Raw genomic sequence first — 17,501 nt, 5'->3', positions numbered from 1 at the left:
TAATTAAAAATTCGTTTCATTATATTACATAGAATCTTACACTATATAGAAAATCATTTTATCAGGTAAACATTTAGTCTGGAAAACACAGATTATCGTAGTATATAGCTTAAGCATATTACTGTGAAATTCTCGATTTCACTTTCTTAAAACTAAAACAGCATTGTTTCACCATGATTGTTATCGTACATTAAGTGACTTCAGGGGTCGCATTAAATATCCCTAAGCAGGGTAGTTAGGTAGGTACCATGTATTTGAAAAGAAAATATGAACGTTATCTTTTAAAAAAAGCACAACGTCTGCCGGAGCAACGCCATTTAGAAAAACAAAGCTATTCGCTTATTTGTGATAGGTGTTGCTTTACATGTTTAATTTAAATGTGAAAAAAATTGATACTATAGTTGGCTCTACAAAAATCAGCTCTGTATTAATAATAGCCTCTCATATGTTGCGGTTCGGATCGGAATGTCCGTCCAAAGGGTACCCGCCCATTTGCAAGAATTTCCTGTCTCGTCTGCACTATTTCTGAGCAATCGTTAAGGAAATTGCTTATATCCGAATCGATAAATATCACCACCCACGGTGCTCCCATATTTCCCATAGTTTGGAGATCTATTTGAAATTCTTAATATACACCGGATTTCACACAGTGATTGTGTAGATCTTTTAATGTTCCATGTTTTTCTTCGAAAAAACATTTTTGAATAATATAATAAAATACGGCACTTTAGTCATGTGTTTTTATCTTATGAATTTACTAATTATTACTTAAGAAACAATGGTTATATTATCTCTTTACTTCTGCCCAGCAACCCTCGTTAAACAAGCTGATACATCCCTCTCACGCAATCAGGTAAGCAAGCTGACAACAACATATAAATATGAGCAAATAGTCGTCCTGCCTAATAAAATTTAAACTGCTGATTAATATAGAAAACTACAAACTTCGACAATGAAAGGTGTTTTGTGTGTACAGTTTTGATTGTTCTGGTGTTGGTCGCAAGTACTTCTTCATTCTCTGTACAGGAAGGTGGTAAGTAAATATGTTGTACTATTAACCCATATATTTTCTAATATTTCTGTCATTTTCATTATTTGTGTCTACTTAATGCTTACAAGTTTTATGTTTTCAGTCAAAGTGTATCACTGCATGTATCTTCAATTCTTTATTTTTTGTTCAGTTTTTAATTGTGATATTCGTAATATAGTAGTGTGGAATTAATCAGTTAATCAGAAGCAAAACATGATTACGTTCTTCGTCTTTATATCAAATTAAAAAATTTGAATAAATTTATCATTTCATTATTGATTGTCAGAGCAAAAATCAACAATCGCACCTGTTGTTATACTTTCAAGCAAATAATTTTCCATATAAATGTATGAGTGAAATTAATAAATATCGAATTCAACAGGAAATTTGCTTTCGATATTGTCAGTAATGTATAAAGGGACCAACAAATGATTTTTTGACGTTTTGGGGTAAACTGAGCTCTTTTTTTTTGAAGAGACAAGACAAATATATTGAAAGAGTAATGGTCATGATGTATATATATTTGCAGAATCGCGTGTCAAGAACACTAGACAAATATGTTACCATCCAAACTGTGTAACCGATGGCTACGGCTGTGTCGGACAATATGGTCCATGTGCTGGTATATGCTACTGTATAGGGGTAAGGTCAAGCTTTTGTATACATTAATTGGATTGGATTGGTCTATAATGGGCACATTTTCCATAATCATTTCAAATATTGATAAAAAAAACAATAGAAATTTATCAGTTGAATATCCTTATAAAATGTTGCTGGGGGGAAAACAGCGTTGATAAGGTTCTAAGTGATTTAGTATAAACATTTATACAATGGAAAATAATTTTTTTAGAACATTTTATTATCTTGCTATATATGAATATTCGTATAATATCAGATCATATATCTCACACTTGCCAACAACATTTATATATAATTCTTTCGTGGTTTGTAGTTATGTCCGATACTTAACACTATCAAACTATTTATGTATTGTATTACAAAGCTTTCATTATTAGCCAATTCACTTTTTAAATGTATTACTGTACGAACGATTTGTCTTTTTTTTCTTTCAATTGATTTTATTACATTTATTTGGCAAGGGGAATGTTTTTATTCAATAGTACAATGTGAGAATACTTCTTTAAAATTTAATTATGTGTTTGCATTTCTTTATACCTTAAAGAACACTCTGGCAATATTAGAGATATATATATACATGTTTGTGTGTTTTTCTTTTCTTTCAGTCTGGATATGAGTACAGATGCAGTTATTGTGACATTTTCGGCTAAATAGCAGATTTCGTATATAGCCAATACATCTCTGAAAGTTTAATCATTAATTCATTATACATTGTAAATGTATTATCAAAATAAATGACATTATTTTTAAATGTGCATCATTTTTTCCAATTATTAGACGGGATAGAGCAAAGAGTATTATTTTATTATGAAGAAACCCAGTAAAGCAGTACGACTTTGTTGTTAAAAGAGGAGCACTTACGTCATAAAGAAAGATTGGACTTTAAAATTGCGATTCTGTAAAAAAAATGACTACACACGCAGAAACCATTGTATAAGCGCCATAATTTGCTTACTTAAGCAAAAGGAGTAGAATGTGAAGTTTCACATAACAAACATCAGAAAAATTAAAACAGTAAGAGCATTCTCAAATAAATCGAGATAATGTCTGGCTGTCCACTTGTCCTTGCGCTAATAGTTCTTATAGCAGTTCTCAGGCCAATATGTTTAATGTTACTCTATCATATTGAATGTTCAATCGCATATTTTCGGCCTTTTCCGCCAAACATCGGATTATATTGAACAATAGCCGGGACAAACAATTTGAACGTTCTGAATATTGTAGAATAAATAGTAAAAAAATAAGTACTTGTTGTATATGAATAAATAGTAAATAAAAAAATGATCCTGAATATTGAAGAAAAGACTACAGCATAGTTGCTTTTATAACTTTATAGTCATTACATTTAAATGATATAATGATAATGTTACTACTGTAACGTTGGGTATATGACAAACGTGTTTAAATATAGTAGCATTTAATACCGACAAATAAAGGTTCAACATATCTTAGTACCTGTGAATTACAAATGAATGTTATAATTATGCTATTTTTATTGCGGTAGATTACCACAGATATTATATAGAGGATATTAAAAGGGTCAAAACACATAAGAAGAAAGATGGTAATATCTTGAATAATAACACATAAGTTTAACTGTTCTGCAATCCAAAATACAGCATAGCGCACATATGACAAAACTCGAGGATAATTACATCATGAATTTACAAATCAAACAGGTAGCTTCCTACAAAATTATCAAAAATATTCGCACAATTATAAATGTAATTCCTTTAAGCCACAATTAGCCATATTAGATTTAGCCTCAGAAATCACTTTAAGAACATATGTTAGAATGCAAAACGTAAACAAAGTCCATACTAGACACTAAATTACTATGACTTTACTAAAGGTCAAAATGCAAATGATGGTTATACTATGTGCTCAACAAGTACCGTTTAGAAATATGTGGCAGAGCACGAAAAAGGCTTTAGAGAAAATTTTTAATAAAAATAATAGCATTTTGAGGCTTAATGAGCCATTAAAGATCCATAAGCGTTCGCCGATACCATTATATTATAAAAACGCCACCAAGCCAAAAAATCCTCAGTCAAAGTGTATATGCTATGATTAGAACTGTCTTGTACTGATTAATCGCTAGAATATTCCAAGGAAATATATAACTGAATCTACTCATTAAGAAGTTATTTTTCATAAATTCTCAAAATGAACAAGTTTCCTTAACAATGACATTTTCCCGTTCAGAGGGATGCGTAGGGGTGCCGTACTGCCATGTATTAAGTTGTTCAAAAGATAATGTCCAACAACCTGCATTTTCAAATATATATCTTTATAAAAAATATTCCTCATGTGGGATCATTTGATCGCACGTCTAGTCATTTAGACAATTTCCATCGGCGAGTTAGGAGATATTTAAGTAGTAAGCGGAGATCCTATTGTCTTAATTGTCAGCCTTAACCTAAATTGATGCATCCGATAAGAATGGAAAGTTATAGAGGACCATCACTTGGACAATATTGTTTGTAACGTAAAGGTTGTGAAAATCCTAATTTCATTTCACTTCACATGATGTAATATTTGGCGTTATGTACGGATAATTCCATACCTATCATGAGCTACATATAAGCAAAATTGAATAAAACAGAAATGACTACCATCTGTTATGTTCTCTGTATATCTGTTAAAAGTTGTAAGGTCGGGAAGTACATAGACATATATTTTTAATTGTAAAGCATAAAATGGAAGCGGTAATGTTTTGGTTTTTTTATGCAAAGCATTAAACGGAGGCCGTAATGTGTTGGTATTCTTTATGCAAAACATGAAATGGAAACCGAAATGTTCTTAAACACCAAACGGAAGCCGTACTGTTATGGTTTAAAGTCTGACAAATAAAACCTTAAACAAGAGGGCCATGATGACACTGGATCACTCACCTTAGATACTTTGCTACCGCAGGTTAAAGCCAGTAATGAGGTTTGTAATGTTTGTGACAGTCTACATAATTTTGTTGATGTCTGGTACGAGATTCTTTATGACAATTATCTAAAGTAAGCTCTTGGCAATGTAATTTATAAAGTCTTAAGCAATTCATTGTTCCACAATGTAAACTATTTAAAAAAGTGAGCGACAGGGCGGCAGGGGCTGATTTTGTATTCTTTGTAATTACCAAATGTGATTTTTTTGCCAAAATTTAGCTCAGGATATTGTACTCTAGAAGAAATTTTTTTTAGACATTTTGACAAAGGGGTGGAGATATGTAGGACAAAGTATTCAGGAAACCCTCTCTCCTTGTGGCTTTTTTGTTTGGGTTTCGTAGCCAAAGTATAGTATATGGGACGTTCTAGTTTACTGGGGGAGGAAGACCTGTTGCACTGGGGTAGATAAAAATTCTTTCTGATAGTATTTTGAACTTATGTGACCCCTTTTATATCCCGTTACAGAAATATAGTATTAGGGAAAAAAAGTAAAACAGTTTGAAAAATTTTGCGCAATTTCAAAAAATAGGAAAAACCCAGTGGTACCCTTTACCAGGTTTTGAAACTTAGTCATTTGAAGTTTTAAATTCAAATCATTTTTATTACAAAACATAAAATTCATACATTTGCAGTTTATTTAAAAAAAGTGTTAGAAACTTGTTTTCGTGCCGGATTTCTAGTACATGAAAACAAATTTGGGGTTTTCTTCATTTACATACTTTATTACCACCTCCCTTTTGTTTAATTTTAAAAACCAAATAATTTTTAATAATCAAAAAAAATAAAAACTATGACTTTTTATATATTTATTTTATTTTTTTTTTTCATTTCCACTTGTTTTGGGGAAATTTAAATTTTTTATCCAAAAGCCCGTGTCTGTGATTGCATTAGGGTTTATATACACGTGGGGACATTTTGGGCACAAATTTTCCAGCATTTGAGGTCATTATTTTTTATATTTAATTTTAGGGGGTTGTTTTTTTTCACCCCGGGATTTTGGGGGAACTATTTAGCCAAAAGCCTTGTCTGTGATTTTTGCAAATTTATATACACATGACTGCACCCTTTGGGACCCAAAAGTTTCCCAGCATTTTGTGGGGCCTTTGAGTATGAAAAAACCCCTTTTGTTTTATTTGCTTTTATTTTAACCCCGGGGTATTGTTTTAAAGTACCCTAATTGAAACACGTCAATCCCGAAAATGGTGTGGAGGATGCGATTTATACAGAGATGGGACGATGTGTTAAGGAACATCACGATATTGTCCACACAAAATGGATTTGTATGGTTTTTGACCTCTAAAGATTTGATGCGGTTCAACATACCATTGCTGCTTTTTTGCTCGGTTGACTGGACCTTTTCATGAATCGATGACATGAAATGATACTGATCAACAGATATATAAAGCATACTGCTTTGGAAAAACATTGAAAATTTTGATTACAATATATCGTCTGTTTTGATGATATACTTATCTTTCTACCAACCGTTCAGTCAACCACTTTATATCCCATTGTAAGTTTTTGTGTGTCAAGTTATGGTATGAATCTATGAACTTTCCTTGAAGTTATCCTCCATAAAAGGTTGAATTCGTCTTTTTTTATCTTGAATGTTTGTATTATAAGCCCTGCGAGGAGAAATAATCTTTGGATCTGGTCCCCGTAACTTGAATAAAAAATCTTGAATTACCCCATGTCTCTCTGATGACCTTTCTCCTTTGAAAATTGTTTGGTGCAGACCAAGAAATGATGAGAATTGTTTAAGTTTTTAAATGACGAGCACTGTTCTTTATGTTCTAGAAGATAGGAGGCATTTTTGTAAGTGCATATTTTGGTGTTGTAGGATTTATTAGTTCATCAGTCCGGGCTTCAGCTTTACTTCGAAGATGTCATTGTTTAACTATTCCATTTTTTTTCTCAAAAAAATGACCTTTCTCCGCTATTTGCACTTTCTTTGGAAGCATCACCTTTAAAGGGGATTTTAAAAAGCGACAATAGCGTAAATAAAAGTAATTGTGTTTTATTGAAAAATGAGTTATTTGTTCAAGTAAACGAATAAGTTGCACTTAAAATCTGTTTCAAGCTTGCATCTAGTGCGGCTGAAAATAAACATGGTCCGATAGAAAAATTTCCAGTACATACATAAAAAAGGGTTGTTTTCTAAAAAAGTTGCATAATGATTCTATTAAAAGGGCGGCAAATCGTCAAGCTTTTTCAAATCTATGCCAATGTAAAAAATCAAGTCTATTTCCACTTAAATGCCCAAAGTTCCCAACATTTTATTATATGGGTTCATTGAGTCCAGTTCTTTTTAGGGTTTAGGATTGAGTATACGCTTAAGCCGGTGCTAGAAGGCGTGAGGATGTTGCACTTTTTCATGATCTCTCCATGTTCAGACTCACATTAGACGAGGTCTGGCGAATTTTCATGTAATATTTTGCTGTTTTAATGCATCCGAGGTATCATTTTTTCCAGAATATCATGAACTTGAAGCATACATAGGTAGTGGGTATGTATGTACCAGGCCATACATAGTTGAATGAAGGAAGCATTTAGTACGATGTATTAATGAAATTTTCAATCAAATAAGACATATTTATTCAACCATTTATAAAAAAATGCCACAGTACTTGCACGATGCAAAACATGTCAAAGACCAGAATGAATATAGCTCAAACTGCCATGAAACTATAAAAAAAATGCTTCAATACTGATCAAACTTGGCACACATGTTGACTTGGCCATGACCTTTGTAACTGCATGTTCAATCTTATATTACCTGTTACCATGGCAACGGGGGACTTTCAAAATTGCCAAAAATCGCTATTTTGCGGTCGGGTTTTTTTCCATCAAAACTGATTTCAACGTGCTCCAAGATATAGAGTAAAAGGCTTTTAAGCGTTGGTTAAACGATACCTTGAGACCGTCCTAGGGCCATTTTAAGCCTCTTACAAGTCCTCCTTCAAACCTTCAAACAGAACGGTGCACATCCCTCTTCAGGCACCCCCTTGATGTACCTTTTTGAAAGGGGCGGCGCCGAAAAAGTAGTCACTTTTTTAAAGTCAATTCTCAAACGGAAAACCAGTTTTGGGTCCTAAATATGGCATTTTTTTTACTATTTGAGGTCTCAAAAAAGGGGTGGGGGGGGGGGGTGAAAACTTGAAAAGGCGTCAAAACACGTTAATATGAGGTAAAATGTTCGCAATACCATAACAGAACGTTTTAATGTCCGCTTTTATAAATGTCTGCTTGAATGTCTGCGTACTTCGAATATATAAAATGAATAAATGAATAGAAAAATAAATAAACAGGATGAATTTACTTATTACGTATTTTAAATGAAAATATACAATTTTTCTCTTATGGCTATTCTTTAAATCACGTTGTGAAGAAAAAAGGCTTTTAACTGCCGTAGTCCAAAGTGTTTTTAAAGAGCATACGAACCATTATGTAATATGATTAATATATTGAATTTCCGCTGATCCCATATGTGCGCTGTAACACCGTATGTGAGGAAAAAATAGATTATTCACAGGTAAGTTTTTCAATTTTTAAACATTTATATAAAAATTCATAGCTTTTTGAAAGAAAATCGAAATATGATTCTAACCTCCTGACTTTTCTCTATATATAACCATTTTGCATCGGATTTTGATGCAGTCTTCGTCGAGATATTTTTTCCGTCGTGGTTTCTGGTGTGCCCAAAACTTGCATTGCTTAAGATGAAAATGTCGCTGAACGGACTCTAAATACAGAGTTTTCACAAAATATTACCACCTAACGATGTGAAATATTCAAACAAACCCTTATCGAATCATTTATTAAGATTTGGCTCAAAATAAAGAAATTGCTGGTCAATTCCAGTCGAGCTTCTTAAGTACTGAAGAGATCCATAGGTGATATGGAAACTACGTATCACTTATATATAATTATAGAATAGCTAATCTAAAGGAACAATTGAGGTTTAATAGCTTATAAAATATGCCATGTGTATTATAATTAAATATCACTACATCAATAAGCTTACTATCTGATGCTAGCAATAAAAATCCTAAAATTACCGAGTATATAATAATTTTGACACTGAGTGAATACTACTCATATGATAAATAATTCCCCTCTGAGGAAACGTAACTTGTTCAAGCCAAACTATAATATATTAAACAGACGACAAATGAAATTGACCAAATCTTTGTAAAGCTATCGTATCAAATTTTTTTCCTATAGATTTAGATAAACATCACTTTGAACAAGATTCCCGCATAGTCATGTATTTAATTAATAGATTTTCACTCACAAGCAAAAGCACACCAGAATCAAAGACGGTAAAAGTATCCCGACGAAGACTGCATTGAAATCCGGAACAAAAATGGGTTAATATATGAAAGTCAGGAGAGTCAAATCACATTCGATTTTTTTTTTCAAAAAGCCTTAAATTATATATGTGTTTAAAAAGTTGAAAACTTACCCTGTGATTTTCTCCTTCAAATTTTGGTGTTACAGCGCACATATGTATCAGCGGAAATTCACATATATTGTTTACGGATGCTCAATTTTGAGATCCATATGGGGGTTCACCCTTCGTGACACGGCTTCATCCTCGGAACAGACGGACTAGACAAAATTTGTCCCGGCCGGCTGCTCCGGCTATCTGGTTAACTTCACGAATACATTTTTCAGCTGCCATGTCATAACTGTGAAAATCACAAATAGTACTTTTATCTTTGATAAGATCCTTACCAATTATTTCATGTGTACTGTCGTTCATTGTATAATTTAATACAACCATCCTGGTTTTGTCAACTAATAAAACGTTAATACCAACGACCAAAAGATACATAAAACAAATAATTTCACTGAATATCTGATTAATTTCGTTTTCATTTTTATTTACTTCTTTACATTCGTGCGTACTAATCAAATATAAATTTGTTGTCAACAACATCTGTCTATATCACGTGGTGTGTAACGTTACTTTTGTTGTTTCGCAAGCAGTATTTTTGCCTCGATTTGGTCTAAATGTTTTATTTCTTTGAGAAAAACGGGCCAAATTGATAATTTCTACTTGACATTAGAAGCAGTTTCATTGCTCATAATCTTTGTAAACTGTCGCAAAAAGTCACACCGTTTGGCGAAATTTTGTGAAGGAATATTTTAGAACATTCTGATGGGTTGCCAACGGACGTATTCATAACGACAACCGTTTTGGCTGGACCAAAATTTCAGATTATTCCAAAATAGTGATAATAAAAGTTTTTGAACTGATAGATTTATCACTTTATCATTGCTCACTGTTAAAGAAAATATATATTGAAATAAAATCTGTCAGTTGCTTGTTGGGAATGATCTGTACACATGTTATCTGCCACTTTTCATTAAATGTAAATACAAGAAAAGCATTGATGCAAAGCATCAAAGGGCGTCCAAGCAAGAAATGCAGCAGGTGCATATGAACTAGTAGATATATGATGACAAGATATTCTTATAAACTTTTCAATGGTTCATTGGTTTTTACCAGAATTGTATATCACTTATGAATGAACGGACTAAAGATGTTGTTCATTATTTATAACTTTGTTTGGCATGCTAGAAATTAGAATATTATTTGTTTTTTCTTTATGATCGTGGTTATTAATAGCAACGGTTATACATGTATACAATCATTTATAATCCATATGTGTAACGTATGATCAACACCACACTTGTGTAATTGTCCCTTATTATGTTATCGCTATTAGCGAAGACCCCCTCTTAAGGTATCTGTTCACACTTAGTAACAATATGACACTTGTTATATCATGTTGATCATGTTGAGCATAATTGTTTATGATACAATAATTGTAATATCTATTTTAATAAAAAAAAATTACAGATTTTATGAATATTGTTTTCTTTTCTTTTTTATGTTTTATGTTTAATACTGAGTTTTTACGTTTACTACTATTTTAAGAATTCAATTGTCATATTGACCGACGATTATAAGTCAAAACTTAACTGGAAAAGGTCAGTAAATTATGGTTAATCTTTCAATATATAATATTGGTGATTCTTAAACCATATACATGTACATGTACATTTGTATTTTTCTTTATCATTTTTTAAATTATCAATCAATTGAATAATTCATAAAATTGATTTGTAACTTAAGTTGATAGTGTCATATTAATGCCATAAAATGTACATTTTTTCTCAATTATTGTACATATTTATTGTTTTTATCTCATATAGATAAAATAAAACATGTGATTTGTGTTGTTGGGTTTTTTTCCGAATTGTATGTTTATGTATAATAATAATCAATAAAATTGAGAGCTGATCTGTGTTTATTAATTATTGTAACAAAACTAAGTGACAAACATTCATTTGGAAAAAAAAAGCTTATTTATCAGTAAAATATTTGTTCTGATCTGTAACGATATCAAACATCTACTCCAAAACCGGGAGAGACCGGACAATAAACGTGTGGTACTATTCGCCGGTCACTAGTAAATCCCTGTCAAAATAGACCAGGAGAGACCGGGAATTACCGATAGGAGTACATCCCTCTATAAATAGATTTTCGGAATATTTAGGTCATCAACTCATCATTCTATTTACAGCTTTCGGAATAACATACCATAATAACCCACTGTGTACTACAAAATGATAAATAAAAATATCCCGAAGAGCGCGATTTATTGACGGAAAAGGTTATTTCATTTGAAAATGTTTGCATTGCGAAATTCTCCAGTTAGCTATTCATTGTACATATCGCGACTAATTAATAATCAAGCACCCTCATACCGATCGGAATGATCAACTTTTATTATGAATAACTATAAAAGGCTCGAGAAGTTGCTGTCGCCCTTTCACAAAATCTGACTTCATTCCATAAAAGGCGCCGGACGCCAATTATAAACATGTGTTACTATATTCAGTAAAACAACTATCATGTGCTTTCAATACATATTAATCAAAAACCTCGAAGTAGATATTTGAAATATACAAGTTAAATTAGTATAATACATTTATTTTTTTTCTCTGTATACGGACTACATATTTTGATAAAGAACTTAGAAGTGTAGCACATTTCACATATGAATGGATATATCAAACTGAACGTTTACGTTTTCGCTTTTATTCCAATTTCCTACTAACATAAATTAGTTTTATTGTAGCGACATAATGTTATGAACATAGAATACAATTGTTTTTCAAAACACCTTGGCACCAAATGTTTCCAGCAGTTGAATGTGATCATTATATTTGTATTTTAGTGGTTGTTTTTTTCACTCCGCTGATATTGGCGAATTATATTTAGCCAAACAGCCCTTGCCTGTGATTCGTTGTCTAATGTTATATACACATGACTGCACCTTGGCACCAAACGTTTCCAGCATTTTAGTGTGGCCAACTTTGAGTATGACGCAGCCTCGTTCGATTTTACATGTTTGTATTTTAACCCAGGGATATTGTCCATAACGATACCATAATTGAATACATCGTCAATCCAGAAGAACGGCGTGGATGATGCAGATTTATACAGAGATGGGACGATGTCGTTAAGGAACATCACATATTGTCCAAAACAATATGGCACATAACGTTCCGTTCCTCTGAACTGGTGTGGTTCAACATACCATTTGCTGCTTTTTGCTCGGACGATTGGAGGGTTGTAAAATCGAAGGCAATGAACATGATTCTGATTAACAGATATATCAAGCATACTGCTTTGGAAAACATTGAACAAATTCATTACAACATCATCATCTGTTTTGATGATATACTTAGCATTTCTACACCGTTCAGTCAACCATTTATATCCCATTATAGTTTTGTGTGTCAAGTTATGGTATGAATCTATGAACTTTCCTTGAAGTATATCCTCATAAAGGTTGAATTCGTCCTTTATTTTATCTTGAATGTTTGTATTATAAGCACTGCCGAGGAGAAATAATACTTTGACTGTCCCGTAACTTGAATAAAATCTTGAATTACCCCATGTCTCTCTGATGATCTTTCTCCTTTGAAAATTGTTTGGTGCAGACAAGACAATAATGAGAATTGTTAAGTTTTTAAATGACGAGCACAGTTCTTCATTTTCTAGAAGATAGGAGGCATTTATTGTAAGTGCATATTTTGGTGTTGTAGGATTTATTAGTTCCATCAGTCCTGGCTTCAGCTTTACTTCGAAGATGTCATTCGTCAAAACTATTCCATTCTTTTTCTCCAAAAAATGACCCTCTCCGCTATTTGCACTTTCTTTGGAAGCAATACCTTTGATAAAAGCAATAGTAAATAAAAAGTTATTGTGTTTTATTGAAAACATGAGTTATTTGTTCAAGTAAAACGAATAAATTGCGCTTTAATCTGTTCCAAGCATACATCTACTCAGCCTGAAAATAAACACGTTCGATATCAAACATTTCCAGTTACATACATGAAAGGGTTGTTCTAAAAAAGTTTGCATAATGATTCTATTAAAAGGCGGCAAATCGTCAAAGCGTTTTCAAGTCTATGCAAATGTAAATCAATCTATTTCCACTTAAATGCAAAGTTCCATACATTTTATTATATGGGTTCATTGAGTCCAGTTCTAGTCGGTGCTAGAAGGCGTAAGGGATGTTGCACTTTTTCATGATCTCTCATATACAGACTCAATCGAGACGATTTTCATGTAATTTTGCTGTTTTTAATGCATCCGAGATATCATACATGTACTTGAAGCTATACATAGGTAGTGGCGTATGTATCATACCAGGCCTTTCATAGTTGATGAACGAACATTTAGTACATGTATTAATAAATTTCAATCAAATAAGACATATTTATTCGACCATTTATATGGAAAAAACCCACAGTACTTGCACGGTGCAAAACATGTCAAAGACCAGAATGAATATAGCTCTGTTGGAAAGCCAAAGAGTCATTTGTAATTATTATCGCCGTTCCTTCCTGGATGGCCATATATACACTTGACAAGATTTGAACAGTTCTACCTGTACACTGCCTGCCTTTAGCCAATCAAAGCGAATAATTCAGTATCACATGATAAAAAAAATGGACGTCAAAAACTTCAATGAGGGATTTAAATGGACTCGCCCCAACCGCCATGTTTTGTCGGTTACTTATTCGTACAATTCATACCATTATCAATGTACGAACTCAGAACCAGTCTTTAGTCTCTTGCAGGATTAACACAGTAAATTGCAATATTTTTGCTACATGTCATTCTGATTAGAGAATTTAGTATAAAAAAGAATTTTATATACTTTTAAATGAAACATTTGAGAAATATTGATGAAATAAAATGCGTATTTTCATTTTTCCGTATTTTCACTGTAAAAATTTATTTTTCACTGCAGTGAAACATATTTTGCCGTATTTTCACTGGTGACCTGCCGAACTACTTTCTTTTAAATTCTGCCAGTACTCAAAATTTAAGGGAAAGTCTTTCAAATTTTAAAGTCCAGAAAGAGAAAAATGTATATAATAAAACAGAAAATTCAAGTTTTTCTATTAAATACACTGATTTTTTCATCTTGTGGCATGAAAATTACCATATTTCACTCGTGGCTACCGCCACTCAAGAAATATTTATTTTCATACCACTCGATGAAAATAAATCATGTATTTATAGAAAAAAACTTGAAATATCCTCTATATATTTTTGTTTTCTTTCCAAAATTTGCACTTAAGGAAGAAAACTTTAAAAATTCTTTCTTCGGGCGAGTTTTAAAACTATTTATGGCTGAACGGCGATTCCAAGCATTTTTTGGAAATGCTAATACTTGTTGTTTTCATCAATCAACTTGCTATAAGTTGATTGGATAATTTTAGACCTGTCAATCAAACCTGGCAGAAAGGTGAATTTAGGAACGAATTTTTATATGACTCCCCTCTTCGGCACCCCCTTGATGTACCTTTTTTGAAAAAGGGGCGGGGCCCCGGAAAAAAGTGGCCACTTTTTTAATGGACAATTTCGCAAACAAAAACCCAGGTGGGTTTGGGTCCGGAAATAGGGGCGATTTTTTCATTTTTTTGGGGGGTTTCCCAAAAAAAAGGGGGGGGGGGTAAAAAATTTTTGAAAAGAGGGTTCAAAATTAAAAAATTTTAATACCAATAACGGGAAAGGGGGGTTTAAGGGGCCCCCTTTTATTAATGTCCGGGGGGAAGGGCTCCGTAAAAGGGGAATAAATAAAAAAAAATAAATTTGAAACAGGAGGGAATTACTTTTTTTACTTTTTTTAAAAATGAAAATAAAAAATTTTTCCTTTTTAGGTTTTTTTAAAAACCCACGTTGGGGAAGGGAAAAAAGGGTTTTTAAACGGGGAGCCAAAATTTTTTTTTTTAAAAAAAGACATACGAACCATTATGTATATGATTAATATATCTGAATTTCCACTGATCCAATATGTGCGTTGTAACACCGTATATATGTGAGGAGAAAATAGATTATTCACAGGGTAAGTTTTCATTTTTTAAACATTTATATAAAATTCATAGCTTTTTGAAAGAAAATCGAAATGTGATTCTACCCTCCTGACTTTCCATTTGCATCGGATTTTTATGCAGTCTTCGTCGAGATATTTTTTTCGGTCGTGGTTTCTGGTGTGCCCAAAACTTGCATTGCTTAAGAAGAAAATGTCGCCTGAACGGACTCAAAAAACAAAGTTTACACAAAATATTACCACCTAACGATGCAAACATTCTAAACGAACCCTTATTGAATCATTTGTCAAGATTTGGTTCAAAATAAGGAAATTGCTGGTCAAAATTGCAATCGAGCTTCTTGTACTTAAAGATCCATAGTGTATGCGAAAAAACCCATTCTATAAAACTACGTATCACTTATATTAAAATTTATTGATTGGGCCTAATTAAAGAACAAAAAAGGGTTTTAGTAGTTTTGGTTTAAAATTTTTCCAGGGTTTTTCAATTTAAATACACTAAATTCAATGGGCTTACACGATTGCCCAATAAAAACCAAAAATTACGAGTATTTAAAAAAGGACACAGAGCGAATACAACGTTTTGATAAAAAATTCCCCCCCCTGGGGGAAAACAATTTTGTAAAAGCCCAAATTTAAAATTTAAGGGGGAAAAATTTTTTAATAAATTTGGTTTTTTCTAAATCTTTTTTTTGAATTTTATTTTTTGTTTTCTGATGTAGTTTTAGTATTTTCATTTTAAATTTTCGGGAAAAAAATTTTTTTAAACAAAACTTATAATATTTTTTAAACAGATAAAAAATTTTTAAATTGGCCAAATCTTTGTAAAGCTATCGTATCATATATTTTTTCCATAAATTTAGATAAACATCACTTCAAGATCCCCACGTACATGTGTATTTAATTAATAGATTTTCACTCACAGGCACAAGTATTTTCGATTTGATTGTCATGCAGAGAATTACAAGTAATTATACTTCTTCATAAAAATGCCCTTCTACTCTTGTGTATAATCAAAATGATATTTGTATGGTAATGGAATTTTGACCGAGGATTCTTTTATTTTGAGGCAAATCTCAATAAATTTTCAATAAAGGATTTGTTTGAATGTTTAGCATCGTTTTGTGAAAACTCTGTATTTTGAGTGCGTTTAAAGCGACATTTTCTTCGTACGCATTGCATGTTTTGGGCACACCAGAATCCACGATGGAAAAAGTATCCAGACGAAGACTGCATTAAAATTCGGATCAAAAATGGGTTAATATAGGAAAGTCAGGAGAATAGAATCCCATTTCGTTTTTTTTTAAGCTTTGAATTAGGCCTATATAATTATGTGTGTTTAAAAAGTTGAAAACTTACCTTGCGATTGATTTATTTTCTCCTTCACATTTTGGTGTTACAGGGCACATATGGATCAGCGGAAATTCACATGTATTTTTTACCGATTCTCAATTTTGAGATCCATATGGGGGTTCACCCCTCATCCTCGGAACAGCCGGACTAGGCAAAAATGTGTTCCGGCTGCTCCGGCTATCTGGCTAACTTCACGGATATATTTTTCAGCTGCCATGTCATAACTGTGAAAATCACAAATAGTTCTTTTATCTTGTTAAGATCCTTACCAATTATTTCATGTGTACTGTCGTTCATTGTATAATTTAATACAACCTTCCTGGTTTTGTCAACTAATAAAACGTTAATACCAACGACCAAAAAGATACATAAAACAAATAATTTCACTGAATATCTGATTAATTTCGTTTTCATTTTTATTTACTTCTTTACATTCGTGCGTACTAATCAAATATAAATTTGTTTTCAACAACATCTGTCTACATCACGTGGTGTGTAACGTTAATTTTGTTGTTTCGCAGGCAGTATTTTTGTCTCGATTTGGTCTAAATGTTTTATTTCTTTGAGAATAGCGGGCCAAAATGATAATTTCTACTTGGCATTTGAAGCAGTTTCATTGCTCATAATCTTTGTAAACTTTGTAAACTGTCGCAAAAAGTCACACCGTTTGGCGAAATTTTGTGAAGGAATATTTTAGAACATTCTGATGGGTTGTCAACGGACGTATTCATACCGACAACTGTTTTGGCTGGACCAAAATTTCAGATTATTCCAAAATAGTGATAATAAAAGTTTTTGAACTGATAGATTTATCACTTTATCATCGCTCACTGAAAAAGTGTTCATTTCATGCCCTCGAAGTACTCCCTGTGACTAGAAATGCAAAGTTTCAGCCGATGTATCCACTTCTTGAAGGCGTCACGGTACGCTGATTTGGGCACAGTATTAAGGTACTGATGAATGACAGATCGAAGTGCCTGTCGAGACTTGTATTTCCCCCCAGCAAGGAAGGATTTCAATTTCGGAAACAAAAAGAAATCACACGGGCAAGGTCTGGAGAATACGGGGGGGGGGGCAAAACAGTTACTTTGTCTTTCTTCAAAAACGCCGAAACTA

General features: G+C 32.5%; 1 protein-coding gene and 1 long non-coding RNA gene across 2 annotated transcripts; one reads left to right on the top strand and one right to left on the bottom strand.

Annotated features, from left to right (window-relative positions):
* Window positions 1-907: 907 nt before the first annotated feature.
* On the top strand, window positions 908-2,424 carry LOC132744177 (uncharacterized). Its single transcript, XR_009627663.1, has 3 exons — window positions 908-1,033; window positions 1,560-1,672; window positions 2,275-2,424. It is a non-coding gene; the product is annotated as an uncharacterized LOC132744177 (long non-coding RNA).
* Window positions 2,425-11,806: 9,382 nt separating this feature from the next.
* On the bottom strand, window positions 11,807-12,910 carry LOC132744186 (beta-1,3-galactosyltransferase 1-like). Its single transcript, XM_060732810.1, has one exon. It carries the CDS (start codon window positions 12,908-12,910, stop codon window positions 11,855-11,857), a length of 1,056 nt encoding a protein of 351 aa, XP_060588793.1. The 3' UTR covers window positions 11,807-11,854.
* Between the last annotated feature and the right edge of the window lie 4,591 nt (window positions 12,911-17,501).

Source organism: Ruditapes philippinarum, unplaced genomic scaffold, assembly GCF_026571515.1.
Source record: "Ruditapes philippinarum isolate M1 unplaced genomic scaffold, ASM2657151v2 ctg2420_1_1_1_1, whole genome shotgun sequence".
In the NCBI taxonomy this organism is placed as follows: Eukaryota; Metazoa; Mollusca; class Bivalvia; order Venerida; family Veneridae; genus Ruditapes; species Ruditapes philippinarum.
The sequence above is the reverse complement of the archived record's forward strand: the minus strand, read 5'-3'. Positions and strand labels throughout refer to the sequence as shown.

Bases quoted from the DNA above. Each gene is read 5' to 3' on its own strand.
- LOC132744186 (XM_060732810.1), bottom strand. From the start codon at position 12,910: ATGTTTTCAATAAAACACAATAACTTTTTATTTACTATTGCTTTTATC.